Source organism: Pseudoliparis swirei, chromosome 11, assembly GCF_029220125.1.
Source record: "Pseudoliparis swirei isolate HS2019 ecotype Mariana Trench chromosome 11, NWPU_hadal_v1, whole genome shotgun sequence".
Lineage (NCBI taxonomy): Eukaryota > Metazoa > Chordata > Actinopteri > Perciformes > Liparidae > Pseudoliparis > Pseudoliparis swirei.
In genome coordinates, this window is record NC_079398.1 from 21,496,412 (window position 1) to 21,513,911 (window position 17,500).

A 17,500-nucleotide genomic window follows, 5' to 3' on the forward strand; every position below is an offset into this window, starting at 1 on the left:
TCAACAACACTTTATTTCTTCTTTTAAAAAAAGAATCATTCTACATTCTGGGAGATATTCTGGCTCTCTTTGGTTCGATGGGAAGATTGTTACCATTCTCATGTTCGTGGGCTACAGGTTCAGTGCGGCGACAGTCAGGGGAGAGTTAGCGTAGCTTAGCATAAAAAGTGAAACATTGGTGGAAATCAGCTTCAAATGAATGAAACGGACCCACAAGCACCTCCACAGCTCACTAATTCACTTTTTTCCCCCTATCCATCAGTACAAAAATAGGAGTGTGAAAACAGCTCAACACATAAACTTGTGTGAAACTGCAAATTGAACTTGTGTTTCTGTACAGATTAAACCACTGGCGTGTTAAGTAGTGTATGTTCACCGGGAGGAGGATTGTGTTATTCTTAGCCGGAGCCATGAATAACGATCTTTGTCTCCATCTCTATCTCTATCATCTAAATGCTGTCGGCGCTTTGCTCATGTGATTTTGTTGAATTGATACAGAAAATGCAAACAGAACCGGTGAGAGCCAGAAGGCCCTGGAGGGTTGACATGAGAATACAACCGGTACTAGAGAAATGACAAGAGAAACAAATGAATTTAAAATCCCCTCCCTGACGATAAAACGTGTCTCGTTCCGCATTTCATCCCAGTCGCATTTTTGAATTGCGAAACGACACTCGTGCATGAAGGTGACGCGGCGGTGTCTCTGGTGGGCTGAGTCATCTAATAATCTAATCCGGGGGATGCGAGGAAAGAGGGGAGACTCTCCCCGGCGCATTCAAATAAAAGACTGCTTTCGATTAGGAATGAATCCGACATGCAGCCTGAAGCAGGAAGAAAACGCACAACATAAAACCACCAGCATTACAACACAAGAGAGACCAACACAAGAGAGACCAACACAAGACAGACCAACACAAGACAGACCAACACAAGACAGACCAACACAAGAGAGACCAACACAAGACAGACCAACACAAGACAGACCAACACAAGAGAGACCAACGCAAGAGAGACCAACGCAAGAGAGACCAACACAAGAGAGACCAACACAAGAGAGACCAACACAAGAGAGACCAACACAAGACAGACCAACACAAGAGAGACCAACACAAGAGAGACCAACACAAGAGAGACCAACACAAGACAGACCAACACAAGAGAGACCAACACAAGAGAGACCAACACAAGAGAGACCAACACAAGATAGACCAACACAAGACAGACCAACACAAGAGAGACCAACACAAGAGAGACCAACACAAGAGAGACCAACACAAGATAGACCAACACAAGACAGACCAACACAAGAGAGACCAACACAAGAGAGACCAACACAAGATAGACCAACACAAGATAGACCAACACAAGAGAGACCAACACAAGACATACCAACACAAGAGAGACCAACACAAGAGAGACCAACACAAGAGAGACCAACACAAGAGAGACCAACACAAGACAGACCAACACAAGATAGACCAACACAAGAGAGACCAACACAAGACATACCAACACAAGAGAGACCAACACAAGAGAGACCAACACAAGATAGACCAACACAAGAGAGACCAACACAAGAGAGACCAACACAAGACAGACCAACACAAGAGAGACCAACACAAGAGACACCAACACAAGAGAGACCAACACAAGATAGACCAACACAAGATAGACCAACACAAGAGAGACCAACACAAGAGAGACCAACACAAGAGAGACCAACACAAGAGAGACCAACACAAGACAGACCAACACAAGAGAGACCAACACAAGACAGACCAACACAAGAGAGACCAACACAAGAGAGACCAACACAAGAGAGACCAACACAAGATAGACCAACACAAGACAGACCAACACAAGAGAGACCAACACAAGAGAGACCAACACAAGATAGACCAACACAAGACAGACCAACACAAGAGAGACCAACACAAGAGAGACCAACACAAGAGAGACCAACACAAGATAGACCAACACAAGACAGACCAACACAAGAGAGACCAACACAAGAGAGACCAACACAAGACAGACCAACACAAGAGAGACCAACACAAGACAGACCAACACAAGACAGACCAACACAAGAGAGACCAACACAAGAGAGACCAACACAAGAGAGACCAACACAAGACAGACCAACACAAGACAGACCAACACAAGACAGACCAACACAAGAGAGACCAACACAAGAGAGACCAACACAAGAGAGACCAACACAAGACAGACCAACACAAGACAGACCAACACAAGAGAGACCAACACAAGAGAGACCAACACAAGAGACCAACACAAGACAGACCAACACAAGACAGACCAACACAAGAGAGACCAACACAAGAGAGACCAACACAAGACAGACCAACACAAGAGAGACCAACACAAGACAGACCAACACAAGAGAGACCAACACAAGAGAGACCAACACAAGATAGACCATGATGATGGCGCGGCTGGGTCCAGTCGCCGTCGCGGCAGCTCCGCGGAGATTGTGCGCTCCTTTAGTTTTTGTGTTTATTTTTAATATTTTCTTTGCCACAAACACATCGGCACTAACAACATACGACCGCAGCACACTTTTGGACATAAACTTTTGCGCAAAACAAGGGTTTTTGTCCACTTTTTCCATCGATCCAGCGTGGCCGGCAGAGATCGTGCGGCGAACCACATCAACAACAGTGGAGCCGCTACTACGGGAGACGACGAAAACATCGAGGGAAGCGGAGCGAATTCGGAACAGACTGAGAGTTCAAGCCGACCGTCGATCTCTGCCCAGCAACCTTCTTCCTAACGCCCAGTCTCTGGAAAATAAGATGGATGATGTCAGGGCAAGGATCAGATTCCAGCGGGACATGCGGGATTGTAACATCTTTTGTCTGACGGAAACATGGCTGACCGCTGGTGCGGATCGAGTCATATGCCCAACCGAGTCCTTCTCTGTTTTCCGTGCAGACAGAACGGAAGAGTCTGGTAAATCTAAGGGTGGAGGGGTTTGCTTCATGACTAACAACATGTGGTGTGACCCCAAGAACATTAAGACTCTTTCGTTCCTGCTCGCGAACCTGGAACATCTGACGATCTCATGCCGTCCATTCTACCTTCCCGGGAGTTCAGCTCGGTCATCACCACAGCCGTCTACATACCACCACAAGCGGACACCGGCGTAGCACTATCGGACCTACATGATGTGTTATGTCGGCATCAGAACAAGTATCCCGGCGGCTGTGGTGGTGGCTGGGGACTTTAACAGGCAAACCTAAAAAGTCATGCCGAACTTTCACCAGCACATTACGTGTGCTACCAGAGGGAAAGAACGTTGGACCACTGCTATCGCCATTCAAGAGAGGCTACAAGGCTGTCTCTCTCCTCCGTTCGCAAATCAGACCATGCCGCCATTTTTCTGCTTCCGGAGTATAAACAAAGGATCGCGGGAAGCGGTGGTGACGAGGGCGTAATGCGGTGGTCTGACCAATCAGAGGCTGAGCTACAGGACGCCCTGCGTGTCGTCGACTGGGACATGATCCAGTCCAGTTCCAGTGACGTCAGCGAGTTTGCGGAAGTAGCAATGAGCCTTATAGCAACGCTAACGGACACCATCGTCCCCACGGTAAAAGTTAGGGTCTTTCCTAACCAAAAGCCGTGGGTTGATAGATCCATCCGTGAAGCTGTGAACGCCCGTACTGCTGCCTATAACTCCGGTCTTGTATCCGGCAACATGGACGAGTACAAGGCAGCGGTCTATGGACTGAGGAGGGCGGTGAAGAAGGCCAAAAGGAGGTACCGAGACAGAGTGGAATCACAGATGGAGCAGCGCGACACCAGGCGCCTATGGCAGGGGCTACGGACTATCACAAACTACCAGAGCAGACCCCGCAATGGTGAGTGCCGACGCATCCCTAGCGGACGACCTGAACTCATTTTATGCACGGTTTGAGGCTAGCAACAACAGCGCTAGCTCGCCGGCTAACAACAACACCGTTAGCGTAGCCGAGGTGGGTTCTACCGCTGGGGATGAACACACACTCTCTGTGACAGAGCACAGTGTGAGGAGGGCTCTGTTGAGGGTGAACACCAGGAAAGCTGCAGGTCCAGATGGCATATCTGGGCGAGTACTGAAGACCTGTGCTAACCAGCTAGCTCCAGTGTTCACCACAATATTCAACCTCTCCCTGGCTGAGTCCGTGGTCCCCGCCTGCTTCAAGAGATCCACTATTGTCCCTGTGCCCAAGAATGCTTCTCCAGCATGTATGAATGACTACCGACCGGTGGCCCTCACCTCGGTGGTCATGAAATGCTTTGAGAGGCTGATAAAGGACTACATCTGCGCCTTCCTCCCTTCCTCCATGGACCCACTGCAGTTTGCTTATCGCCCAAACAGATCCACGGATGATGCTGTCTCCCAGGTACTGCACACCACACTCTCTCATCTGGACAGCCAGAGGGGGCTATGTGAGACTGCTGTTCATTGATTATAGTTCAGCTTTCAACACCATAGTCCCCTCCAGACTGGCCGGCAAGCTGATTGAGCTGGGACTGAACACCCCCCTATGTGCTTGGATCCTGGACTTCCTGACCGCCAGGCCACAGGTGGTCAGGGTGGGCAGACACACCTCCAAATCCCTCACCCTGAACACAGGATCCCCCAGGGTTGCGTCCTCAGCCCCTACTGTACTCCCTGTACACAAATGACTGTGTGGCCAGGTTCAGCTCCAACACCATCATCAAGTTTGGATGACACAGTGGTGGTGGGCCTGATCTCCGACAACGACGAGAAGGCCTACCTGGAGGAAGTTGCTGATCTGTCACTCTGGTGCCAGGACAACAGCCTCATCATGAATGTCACCAAAACTAAGGAGCTGATTGTGGACTTTAGGAGGGTACAACAACAGAGGACGTACTCACCACTGGGGATTAACGGGACTACTGTGGAGAGGGTGAGCGGATATAAATACCTGGGAGTCCACATCACCGAGGATCTGACATGGTCAACAAACACAGACACTCTGGTGAGAAAGGCAAGGCAGCGCCTCTACCACCTCAGGCAGCTGAGGAAATTTAAAGTTTCCCAGAGGATCCTTCAGTCCTTCTACTCTGGAGCTGTAGAGAGCGTCCTGACAGGAAGCATCACAGCCTGGTTTGGCAACTGCTCCGCTCAGGACAGGAAGGCTCTGCAGAGAGTAGTGCGTTCGGCTGAGCGCACTATTGGAACTACACTCCATACCCTGCAGGACTTGTACACCAGGAGGTGCAGAACCAGAGCCGGCAGGATCATGAAGGATCCTCACCACCCCAACAACAGACTGTTTCAGCTGCTGCGGTCAGGCAGGCGCCTCCGTAGTCACGCTGCAAGAACAGAGAGACTGAGACGGAGTTTCTTTCCTCAGGCCATCAGGATTGTGAACTCCGACCTCACCAGGACCCCCACATAGACCCACACAACTGCCCCTCTTAGGCACACACACACACACACACACACACACACACACACACTTACTGTAAATATTGTGTTGTTTTTTATTTGTAAATAGTGTGTACTTGTTGCCCTTGCACATTCCTGCTGAGCATTGCCACCTTCATTTCACTGCACACCCTGTGTGTGTATGTGACAAATAAAACATCTTGAATCTTGAATCTTGAATCTTGAACCAACACAAGAGAGACCAACACAACACAGACCAACACAAGAGAGACCAACACAAGAGAGACCAACACAAGACAGACCAGCTGAACGAGGCGTTTGAGTGCAATTGGAGACGGTGGGTCGGTACCTCCTTGACTCTCTGGATCATCGGCTGCAGCCAATCGACGTTGACCTCGCAGTGGCTGTCTAAGAAGGTCAAGATGGAGGCCGAGGCCGTGTTGGCTCCACGCACACGGGATCGGATCAGACCTGAGGGAGATCAGCAGGGGGGGGGGGGGGACATTGAAGTCTGAAACCGGTCCAATATCTTCACGTGTCATCAAATTGGATGCTGCTTCACTGCATGTAGGGAAATCCATATTTTGATGCCTAACGCGAGGGATGAAACTGAAGCACTTTCCCGTGTCACGTGGACTCCACGGATTTAACGTGTCATAGTTACTTCTCACAATGACAAGGTTTCTGCTTTTTTTGAAACAAAAGTTGTGGAGTTATTATTAACGTAGAATGTTTTATTTATTTATTTTGTTTAACTACATTTTCAGCTACATACATTTTTTACCATTATTTTTTTATAAACTGTCATTTGCAAGTACAACTTTTTGGAAGATCAATATTAAATGACTCGAGACTAAAATAGAAAAAAAACATTGTTAACACAGCAGATTACAGCTCTGTGCTTCTCTTTGTCTACTTCTACTATCGTACACCTATTGTTATTTCCTTTGTTTTCCCAGCAGGCCTCGCACAAGTTTTATTTGAATCCTCCTGTTACCTTCAAATGTACTAACATCTTTTACCCTTTTTGACCCCGGCAGTTAAAACCTCTAGAAAATGATTAGAATTAATATTGTTTCCCAAGTTTAAGTGTCAGGTACTTTATGTTTGTTTGTTGACTGCCTAAATAGCCCTTTAAATAAATAAAAAAAGTTGATATTTCCTATATGTTTTACACAGTGAAAAACAGCCTGGGGTCAAATTGACCCCAAAGAACACCGATGCGTACAAGTTGTGTTCAGGACAGTGAAAACATATCATCATGTGACTTTTATGTTTTCCCAGTTGTCCCCAATGAATTAGGAAAAGTCATGAAATATGAAGCAAAAGTCAATCATATTTTTAGAGACGTTAAACATTGAATGGGGTCAAATTGACCCCAAAGGTAATAGGAGGGTTAAAGTTTTTCTAATTCGCTTTCTCCTCGCGAATGTCGCTACATGCTTCACCGCCTCTTTCGAGCTGTTGATTTCTGAAGTGACTCGCAGCATGTTTACGAGCGACGTTGTTAATGTAGTCAAACTCCATTCAAAGTGCATTCAAAAGGTTTTCACATGTCACGTCGTGTGTGTTTGACCGGTTCTCTGCTTCATGAGTTTGAGGGATTCACTCCAAAGAGACGCAGGGTATGGAGGACTTAAAATGACTTAAGTATAAATAAATAAATGCATGAATAAATACAGGAATAAATAAATAAATAAATAAATAAATACAGGAATAAATGAATAAATGACTAAATAAATGTATAAATAAATCCAAGGATAAATAAATAAATGCATGAATAAATACAGGAATAAATGCATTAATAAATAAATAAATACAGGAATAAATGAATAAATGATTAAATAAATGTATAAATAAATCCAAGGATAAATAAATAAATGCTGAAATAAATGTCTAAATAAATAAATACAGGAATAAATCAATATAAGTTATACCTAAACAAGACATTATTAAATAAATCTATTTCTACATTCCTGTATTTATTTATACATTTATTCATGCATTTATTTATGTATTTATACTTAAGTCATATTAAGTCCTCCATAGCAGGGTAAAGTCGTAGTCAGTGACAACGGAGCTGGCTAATTGGATTAGTCTGAAGTGGATGCCCCCCACCGAGCACAAATTGCTTGTTAGAAAAACAAACAGTGTTAATGTGGAGCCGAGAGTCAAATGTATTTTAAGACAAACAATCAGGTGAATTTGTTTGTGAAGATAATTGTGTGTGTGTGTTTTTTCATCTTCAAAAAGGCACAACAAGTCGCCTTGAAGTGTAACTTTCATTTAAGTATGTCTACCTTTTCAGTGAATCTGTATTAAAGCTTGTGGACGAGGTCGTGTTTCTCAGATTAATTGAGTTATTTCTTTTCAGCAGCGGGGGAAAACTGATTTTAGATTTTCAGATTTTAGAGTCCAATTATTGTCTTTTTTTTACGAATCAAATTCCTCAGAATTTGTTATTTGTTATTTTTTTATTTACAATGTTTGTATCTAATATTTTATCTAAACATTTGAATGTTCGCTTTGGGCTCTGGGACTCTGTGATACAAATCATACAATATTCTGCACATTGTGTGTGGCGATAACAACAATAAATATAACAAATAAAAACATTTAATGACCTTAAAGATTTATTGTGGAGAATGATTGTAAGTTGCCACAGAATCCTTTGGTCATTGCACTGAAACTGTTCTACTTTCTCTATTTTTATTTGATATCATGTTACTTTAGTTTAAATGTGCTAAATTCATAGTAATAGATAAATTCATAATTGGTGCTGCTGCTAAACACATCTTTTTTTGCCTTTAATTTCTCCTCCTCCTCCTCCTTCTACTACTCCTCCACCTCCTCCTACTCCTACTACTCCTCCTCCTCCTCCTCCTACTCCTCCTCCTCCTCCTTCTACTACTACTCCTCCTCCTTCTACTACTACTCCTCCTCCGACTCCTACTACTCCTCCTCCTCCTCCTACTCCTACTCCTCTTCCTCCTATTCCTCTTCTTCCTCCTCCTACTCCTACTCCTCTTCCTCTTCTTCCTCCTACTCCTCCTCCTCCTCCAGCCCTCTCCCTGCCTGCTGACCATCCTCCTCCTCCTCCTTCTACTACTCCTCCACCTCCTCCTACTACTCCTCCTCGTCGTCCTCGTCGTCCTCCTACTCCTCCTCCTCCTCCTTCTACTCCTCCTCCTCCTCCTACTCCTACTACTCCTCCTCCTCGTCCTCCTACTTCTCCTCCTCCTTCTACTCCTCCTCTTCCTTCTACTACTCCTCCTCCTCCTCCTCGTCCTCCTACTTCTCCTCCTCCTCCTACTCCTACTACTCCTACTCCTCTTCCTCCTATTCCTCTTCTTCCTCCTCCTACTCCTCTTCCTCTTCTTCCTCCTACTCCTCCTCCTCCTCCTCCAGCCCTCTCCCTGCCTGCTGACCATCCTCCTCCTCCTCCTCCTCCCCGTCCGTCCACACTCACCCTCTCTCCTGGCGTTCCTCAGGCAGCTCACTTTGGGGATCTGAGAGAGCAGCTGGCAGTCCTCAGCTGGAAGAGGAGAGCAGAGGAGGTGTTACGGTGGGACAGCGCTGACCTCCGCAGCGCCTCCTCTCAGAAACATTCCCTCAGCGACACAACCTAAACACACTCAGACACGGGGCTCCGTCGCAGCCTGAAGCTCCTCAGCAACACGTGAACTCCAGAAGGAGTTCAGAGCGCCTGACCCCCACGGCTTCGTCTCACAGGGGATCGCACTCAAAACCTGCTTCAGGAAACAAACCCGCCGAGCAGCTCGTTCCCATCCGCCGCTTCCCTTCAACGCGATCGCTGCCGCAGAGCTCGAGTTGACGCACATCATTATACAAACAACACACAAACACATGCAAGCACACAAACACAAACACACAAACACACAAACACAAACACACGCACACAAACACAAACACACGCACACACAAACACACACAAACACACGCACACAAACACACAAACACACGCACACAAACACACAAACACACGCACACAAACACACGCACACATGCAAACACACAAACACACGCACACACAAACACACACAAACACAAACACACACACGGGAGGATTATCATGGGTAGCAGAGTGTGACCTTGCTGAGGGATTGTGGGTAGAGACCCCCCCCCCCCCTCCAGCATCGATACAGCCGTGATGTAACTTTCTGTGTATTGAAGCTGTTGCATCACGTCGGACGTGTGTTTCAGAGCAGGAGAGTAAAAGTGCTTCAGTGGCGCTCATATGGAGGGGACAGCTGGTGTGTGTGTGTGTGTGTGTGTGTGTGTGTGTGTGTGTGTGTGTGTGTGTGTGTCGGGTAATTTTTAATTGTGTTTATTTTTCACAATTCATTTAGCTTTTGGAGCCAGTCATCATCATAAATGTCTGGTTTTTTTTTTTGGTCGTTTTGTGATTATTACGACTAATTACGCCAAATAAAAAAACGCCCGGTGGACGCAAACAACCCGCGGACGTTATCGCCATTACAACGTGTGACCTCTCTCTGCCGACAACCCGGACTACCCACAACAGAAACCACCCAACCAAGAATCCTTCAGTTTCCTCTGCGCTGCACTGTTCCTGCCTGCAGGTCCCCGTGTTCCGCCCGCCAGCCCCCCGTTACCCCGTTAACACTTCTCGGGTGCGTGCTCCGCACCTGGCCGGCAGAAACTATTTATCGCTCTTTCGACGAGGGTGTTATCGGGACTCGGCCCCCCCGCACATAGTCCTGGTGTGTGTGTGTGTGTGTGTGTGTGTGTGCTTGAGGGCATAGTGAATGTAGGTCACCGTAACGTTCCCACAGACAGAAGATGCATGTGGAGGGAATTACAGAAAGCGCCGTGGAAAGTGTAATAAGCATGAGCTCGTATCATTATTCTGCCGAAAGTGGACACAGAGGAATAATTACAAATTTATTTATTTTTTGTTTATCCTCTAAATCCACGACATAGAAACATAACCCTCGCTTTATGTGGCCATTAGCTATTATCCATTTGTTTTCCCAATGTCAAGGTCAATTACACCACACATTTAGCATGTGTTAGCTCCGTTGCTGACGTGTTTTATTCCCTCCGCAGCAGCACCTCTGATCGGTTGCGTAATAAAGAGAGAGCGTCCCGAAGAAGCTCTCACCTCCGGGTTCAATTTACGATCTCCTGCGATATCGGACGTTGGCGTGACTCGTCTTCGAAGCCGCTCTCGACATTCTCCTCGCCCGACATTCTCCTACTCCTATTTTGGACTCAACTCTAGGAGCATTCCTTCGACATTCGCGGCACTCGTAGAGCAGAAGGAAGAGAGCTCAACACCTGGGACGCTGGGCCACAGTCAAGGTTCACGATTTAAGGTGCACAGATAGACCCCTCGTGGTGCTCAAGCTCCTCCCCTTTTGCCGTGGATGAGAAAAGTGCCCTTTCTGCTGGAGACACATTTTTTTTATTCATTAATAAGTATTTAAGAATAAAAATGACTCTGTCATCAATTCCCCCCAAATGTGTTTTGAAATCTGACGGGGCTTTTATTTGTAGTTCTTGTGAGAATTTCCCCCCCCCCCCATCTCCTCCTCCTCACGCGTTTATTATATATAATAATAATACATTACATTTCTAAAGCGCTTTTCAAAATACTCAAAGACGCTTTGATCTGTCATTTTTCTCTCCTATATAGCAAACGCGTCATTTTGTTGAGCTCTCATGTCTTCTCACGACACAATGTGTTTCAGGTGTTGCTTAGCAACCAATTAGTTGCTAACTTCAAGTTACAGCGATCAATAGATGAATCACTTTGCCGACGGGTGCCCTTTTTTTTGGGGTTCGAGCGCCCGCCCCCCAACATGTCTGTGCTCGTGCTTGACCTTGCATGTGACCTTGCATGTGACCTTGCATGTGACCTTGTGTGTATTTCACTGGAAACTGAGATTGAGGCTCCTGAGAGCAGTGAGAGAGAAAGTGAGAGAAAACCACAACGATGAACCGGAAGACACGAGAACATTCAGCGGAGCGGCGTTTGGCTGTGGGTAAAAACAACGTTCACAAAAGGCCCGAAAATAATCGTCTGATCCACAGAAGTTGTGATTGTTGTGTTTAAAACACATATCGGCCAAAACTAACCACATGTCGTTGGAGTGAATGTACAATGTAAAACTCCTAAAAACACAACCTCCGTGTGCCCAAAGGCGGCGGCGCCGCGGTGTTTCACCAAAGTTCTCACCGGCGAAAAGAAAACATAAACTCACAGTCGGAGCTGAAGTCGTCGATCAGGATTATTTCTTGGATTAGGGATGGAGGACTCCGCAGCAGGACGCTGGGAGGGAGAAACAGAGACACGGGGATCAGAGAAACGACGACGCTAACGGCGGCGGCGTTCCGCGGGCTCTTCTGGTGGGTCGGCGCCCGTTTGACCTCTTCACCTTTTGATGGTGCGGAGCAGAGTGGAGCGAGCCTCGTTGTAGAAGGTGATGATGACGCTGGTGGAGGGCAGGTCGGTGTCGTAGGTCAGAGAGGCACACCTGCAGAGGGGAGAGCGCACGGTCAGCAACTCACACACACACACACACACACACACACACACACACGCACGCACGCACGCACGCACACACACACACACACACACACACACACACACACACACACACCAGGGTTTTTCCTGGGTCAAAATGGGTCTTCGGTGCTCCCAAAAAAAATTTTAGCGAGCTGCGCGCGCACGGCCTGTTTTGCCATGTCACCGTAATTAGCAGACATCTATGTATCTTTTTCTTTTCTTTTTTTTCCCATAAATAATGGAGGCAATGCTTGAGGAAATCATTTTGCTAAAATAGATCGGCTAATAGATTGACAATTAGAGATGCACCGATCAGGTTTTTGGGTGCTGAAATCAGTATCTGCCGATCCGATAATACCGATCACTGTGTCGATTGAAGCATTCTATTTATTGTGTAGCATTATTGCCTAGGACTATGAGGAAATACATATTTAAAGCACCTCAAACATTAAAGAAATTACAGATTTCTTTAAACATTTAGGACTTTTACTTTGAAAAATGTCCTAATTGATACATTAAAATTGTTTGATTGCTATTGTAGGGGATTTCAGATATGTATGGAACACATCTGCATTATTCATTTCCTGGAACTCTTGGGGAAATCCATATACAGGACTTTTTTTAACATACAAAAGTCTGACTTATTTTTATAAACTCTTCCTTGGTACAGTAAAAATGTTTTAATGTTAGCATAATTTAAGCTAAATCTCAGAAACGATCTCTAAAGATACAAAATCAGTTCATTGTTTACTTATACAGGACTGTCTCAGAAAATTAGAATATTGTGATAAAGTTCTTTATTTTCTGTAATGCAATTAAAAAAACAAAAATGTCATGCATTCTGGATTAATTACAAATCAACTGAAATATTGCAAGCCTTTTATTCTTTTAATATTGCTGATTATGGCTTACAGCTTAAGAAAACTCTAAAATCCTATCTCATAAAATTTTAATATTTCCTCAGACCAAGTAAAAAAAAAGATTTATAACAGCTGAGTGTTTGTCAAGGCTCAGGAAACCCTTGCAGGTGTTTCGAGTTAATTAGACAATTCAAGTGATTTGTTTAATACCCTACTAGTATACTTTTTCATGATATTCTAATATTTAGAGATAGGATATTTGAGTTTTCTTAAGATGTAAGCCATATAAGCCGTGGGTGGCTTTAGCTCAGTGGGGTAAGAGGGCCGTCCTGCAACCGCAGGGTTGTGGGTTCGATCCCCGCTCTCCCCATTAGTTGCAAGTCGAAGTGTCCTTGAGCAAGGCACTGAACCCCCAGTTGCTTCCCGGGCGCATCACCGCAGCCCACTGCTCCTTAATAACTAAGGAAGGGTTAAATGCAGAGAACTAATTTCCCCTTGGGGATTAATAAAAGTGTATATTCTTATTCTTCTTATTCTTATAATCAGCAATAAATCAGAATAAAAGGCTTGCAATATTTCAGTTGATTTGTAATGAATCCAGAATGCATGACATTTTTGTTTTTTTAATTGCATTCCAGAAAATAAAGAACTTTCTCACAATATTCTAATTTTCTGAGACAGTCCTGTATATGTTCGTGTATGATTTGTCGACATCTTATTTTGAAAAACGGATGTTGTTTCACGTGGTTCTTTCCGCTAACTTTGCAAAACCGGATGTTGTCACTTAAATCCTTCCGCTAACGTTATCAAAACCCTCGCGCGCTCCCGATCGAATGCGTTTACCGTCAACATCAGTCTGTAGGGGCAGACATGTGAGAGTCGGCTGAGTCGACCCAGAGATTCAACTCGGGGGACGGGGACGCCGCTCGGTGGTGAGGATCCCCTCGTGGACCTCTCACTCTGCGGCCCTCGCCGGGCGCATCGTCTCCGTTGCGATGCGCGGCGATTGAAACGTCGGATAGTTCTCGCACATCCCAGATAGCAAAATCCATCCGGCCCATTGTTGGGCCACATGATTGAGTTTCTTCTGGCCCAGTATACGCCCGGGTCCTCGGCCCGAAACTGGCCAATATACAGCATGACTGTCAGATGAAACATAAGTGGGCCGGACCTGGACCGATGCGTTTCAACATATTGTAAAATGCTGTGGCCCAGTTCTGGCCCACATACTACAACATTCTAACTTTTTATAATTAACTCCAGCGTTGGCCCAGCTCTGGCGCAAATACTGCTATCAGATTACGATTGTGCTGCTGGCCCAGACCTGGCCTATGTGCTGCATGATGGGTTGTCTTGTTGCCATGGAGACCTAAAATCCCACCCCACCTCTGTTCCACACATTACTTTTGCATTTCTTTCATCATGCTTCTTAAAAGCTGAAAGTGATACTTTTTTCCCCTGTAAATTAATAATATTAATATAATTTTACAGAGCTGCAGTTTTTAAATGCTAAAATGTTGCCATGTGTTTAAAATATAAAGAAAATATAAAAATACCCAGTATCATATTTCAGCTTTTCACAGACAGACCAAAGAAAAAGAAAAAACACATTGAGGAACACAAATTACCCTGATGGTGCACACATATGTTGATATACATTCATGTGTATTTCTGTTAGAAGTCAAAAACAAATATAAAAGTTTAACTCAACTTTAATTAAAATTGTACAGTATTTGTAAATCAATGTATTGAAATAGAGCAACAATCAAGATAACAAGTATCAATATAACAATAACCAACAAGTTAATGGAGCTAAACTTATTTTTAAAACAATGTATTGAAGAGCTTAACAATCAATATAACAAGTATCAATATAACAATAATCAACAAGTTCAGGGAGCTGAAGGTATTTGGGCTCGCCTTCTTCTGCCCCCTTCTCTGTCCGCTGCCAGCTGTAGCCACCTCTTCATGAACATCTCCACCTCTTCATGAACATCTCCACCTCTTCATGAACATCTCCACCTCACGTTCAGAAGCCCTCGATGTCAGTGGGTTCTTCCGTACGGCAGCTGATGTGGGAAAAAGTTTTCAAAGACATTAAAGTTTCTGTTGGTACAGAAACAAAATGAGTTGAAGTTCTATCTGAACTATGAGGAGCATTTACCGATTACAGCCGTCTTCAGCCGTCCCATTTACTCCTCTCCAATTGGTTTCCTTTGCCAGGGTGTTTGAGATTGTTGTCTTCATGAGACGCCAAAACGTATCCTTGACATCACTTCCGCCAATCAGGCTGAGATGGTTTATCTAAAGTATGAAAATATTATGTATACGTGTGCCTCTTGTCAGAAAGAATACACATTCACTCACTTACTCACCAGTTTTGATCGAAAGTCAGATTCCTGAAGTTGGCTTTCAAGACGTTGGAGGCCTTGCTGGCCCCTTACTGGCAGGAGACCCTCATCTATTTCAAATTGAGACGCATCTTTCTTTCTTGCATGTAGAATCTGTAGGATGCGTGTTTGTTGCTCGAGAATCATCTCCTGTTTAGTCAAGCATTTCCCGCATTAATGCTGAAAAAGAAATATGTAAAATATGACATAAACATGACATACAATGTGATGACTTTGGGGTTTTTAGGTGCTTAATTACAGGATTTTGCTACCATTACTAAAACAATGAAGCCCTTTGATATGAAGGTGATTGCAACGTTTGATGAAGCCTGGGTTTTAGGGATTTAAGTTCTATTCACACCTAATCTGTTTATGTCCATTCAAAAGTATATATATTTGACAATGTTTGTATATGTGTGTGAATTGACCTGAATAGGAAGCATCCTTTAAAAAAAACTAACATATTATTTTGCACAAAGATGAGACAGAGCCATCTTTTCTCCTCTCAAACAAATGTTGTTTTTTAAACAGCGACGTACCACCAATACTAAATACATTTAGGAGAAACACTAAAATAATACATAAATGATCTACCACTTACAGGTTGTAGTTTCAAATGGGGCCTGACGACTCCAGGATGGCACAGGCACTGGCTGAGGCCCTGGATGATCAGAATCTTAGATTTGGGTAGAAAAAGAAGAAGAAAACTTTAAGCCAAACATAAATACTTCAAACATTTAGACACCATCGTTTAATGAATGATTGTGTGGGAATATATAGGAGATTTTGGCAAATTCCCATAATTGCCTTTTGGCCAAAAAAAGTTGTGGTTTCATGGCGGTTTGTGTGTATGAAGAATGTATTGAGCTCAGCTAATTTGAGCATCGGCTGGCTCTCATCTCCATATTTACAGTGCAGACATGAGTGGAGTCGATCAAAACATCTGACTCTCAGCAAGAAAGTAAATAAGTATTAGATTTTGGCTTTTTACTTTTAGATCAAAGTAATGATAGTTAACTTATGTTTACCACTTCTACTTCAATATCACCACTTAATGACCAAAAAGTTTTCAATAGAAGAAAAAATCCATTAAAATCACGTTGAAACAGAGAAAATGTAACTCCAACTGAATTGAATAGAACTTGAATTTAAAATGTGTAACACTTTGCAACCAGGTCTCTTACAGTCAACTCCTGCAGGCGTCCCGCTGCAGCTCCCACTTGGTGAACTGTCTTGTGGCCTTCTGCTGAATGAATGTCCTGGTTTCTGAGGGAACTGGACAGCTTATGTAAAGAGGACAGAGACAAACAAGAGTTAATTAGAGTTAAATGCATTGCTGACAGAATACAAAACATTTAAACCACAGTTTGGATTCTTATTACCTTTCTTACTTATTTTTGCTTAGTGAAAGGCCTCGCTTAACCCTTTGGAGGCGGGGCCTGCGTCGATGCGTAAAACCAGATGTTTACATTTTTTATAAAATTATATCATCACAATAATACCTGAACACCTTTCCTCAACAGGCGGCCCACACCGCGTTACCTACTACTGGGCCGTTGTCGGTATATCGATGTGGGCCGCACCAGTGGCTTTTCATTAGCCCCGAATGTTTTCAACCAAAAAATAAAAAAGATTTGGTACACAAGTGGTTAACACCTCCAGGTCGCACGTGACGTCATTCACCCAAAACAGCGGAGTCAGACTGGCAGCAGGCGCACGTAACAGCAAGCTTCTGTCTGAGAGTGTTTCTATGTCTACACATTTCGCTGCTTCACTCCTCTGGGCTAAGCCCAGCGCCGCCGCTCCCATAACGCGCATCGCTCTGCCGTGATACGCGCGACACATCCGCGCACACAGGTGAGCACACTCTCACTAGCACCCCCCCCCCCCCCCGTCGTCGACAACGCTCGCACTGGCTAAGCCCCGGATGTATCCAAATCTTAGAGACGCGCCTGGGCCGCACCCTTACTGCAGGATTACACACGTTTCCCGCCAGATTTTGTCAATGTCCTCAACAAAGAAAATAAAGCGATTGTCATGTAAAGTTTGCATTTGAAAATATAAGTCATGCCAAATCCAAGTAGCCCTCCGCTTACTTACACCTTAACCTCCATTTCTGATTCAAAAGTATTGAATTTTATCGATGGAAAACTAAATAATCGTGAGCTAACCGGTGTCTCAAACGACAGTCAGTTCCTGGCAGACGATCACATTGTGGCATGACACAGCAGGTTTTAATGAGGGAGGGAGTTTGACTGTTAAAAAGATATGAATATCA

At 44.7% G+C, this 17,500-nt stretch overlaps 1 protein-coding gene and 1 long non-coding RNA gene across 3 annotated transcripts in view; both read right to left on the reverse strand.

Moving 5' to 3' along the window:
- Window positions 1–17,500, reverse strand: part of galnt16 (UDP-N-acetyl-alpha-D-galactosamine:polypeptide N-acetylgalactosaminyltransferase 16) — a 49,710-nt gene that overhangs the window by 19,200 nt on the left and 13,010 nt on the right. The window contains exons 3-6 of the mRNA XM_056426158.1: window positions 11,842–11,940; window positions 11,668–11,735; window positions 8,889–8,954; window positions 5,769–5,890 (exon numbers count right to left, since the gene is read on the reverse strand). Coding sequence (XP_056282133.1) covers window positions 5,769–5,890; window positions 8,889–8,954; window positions 11,668–11,735; window positions 11,842–11,940 — 355 coding nt within the window. The remainder of the gene's footprint in view (window positions 1–5,768; window positions 5,891–8,888; window positions 8,955–11,667; window positions 11,736–11,841; window positions 11,941–17,500) is intronic.
- LOC130201289 (uncharacterized) overlaps window positions 14,529–17,500 on the reverse strand; it is a 5,323-nt gene continuing 2,351 nt past the window's right edge. The window contains exons 2-6 of one of the 2 annotated variants that reach the window (XR_008833162.1): window positions 16,407–16,505; window positions 15,824–15,898; window positions 15,208–15,402; window positions 14,997–15,136; window positions 14,529–14,901 (exon numbers count right to left, since the gene is read on the reverse strand). This is a non-coding gene — a long non-coding RNA (uncharacterized LOC130201289). Of the gene's footprint in view, window positions 14,902–14,996; window positions 15,137–15,207; window positions 15,403–15,823; window positions 15,899–16,406 lie in introns of both variants that reach the window. The other variant, XR_008833161.1, reaches the window with a different exon arrangement.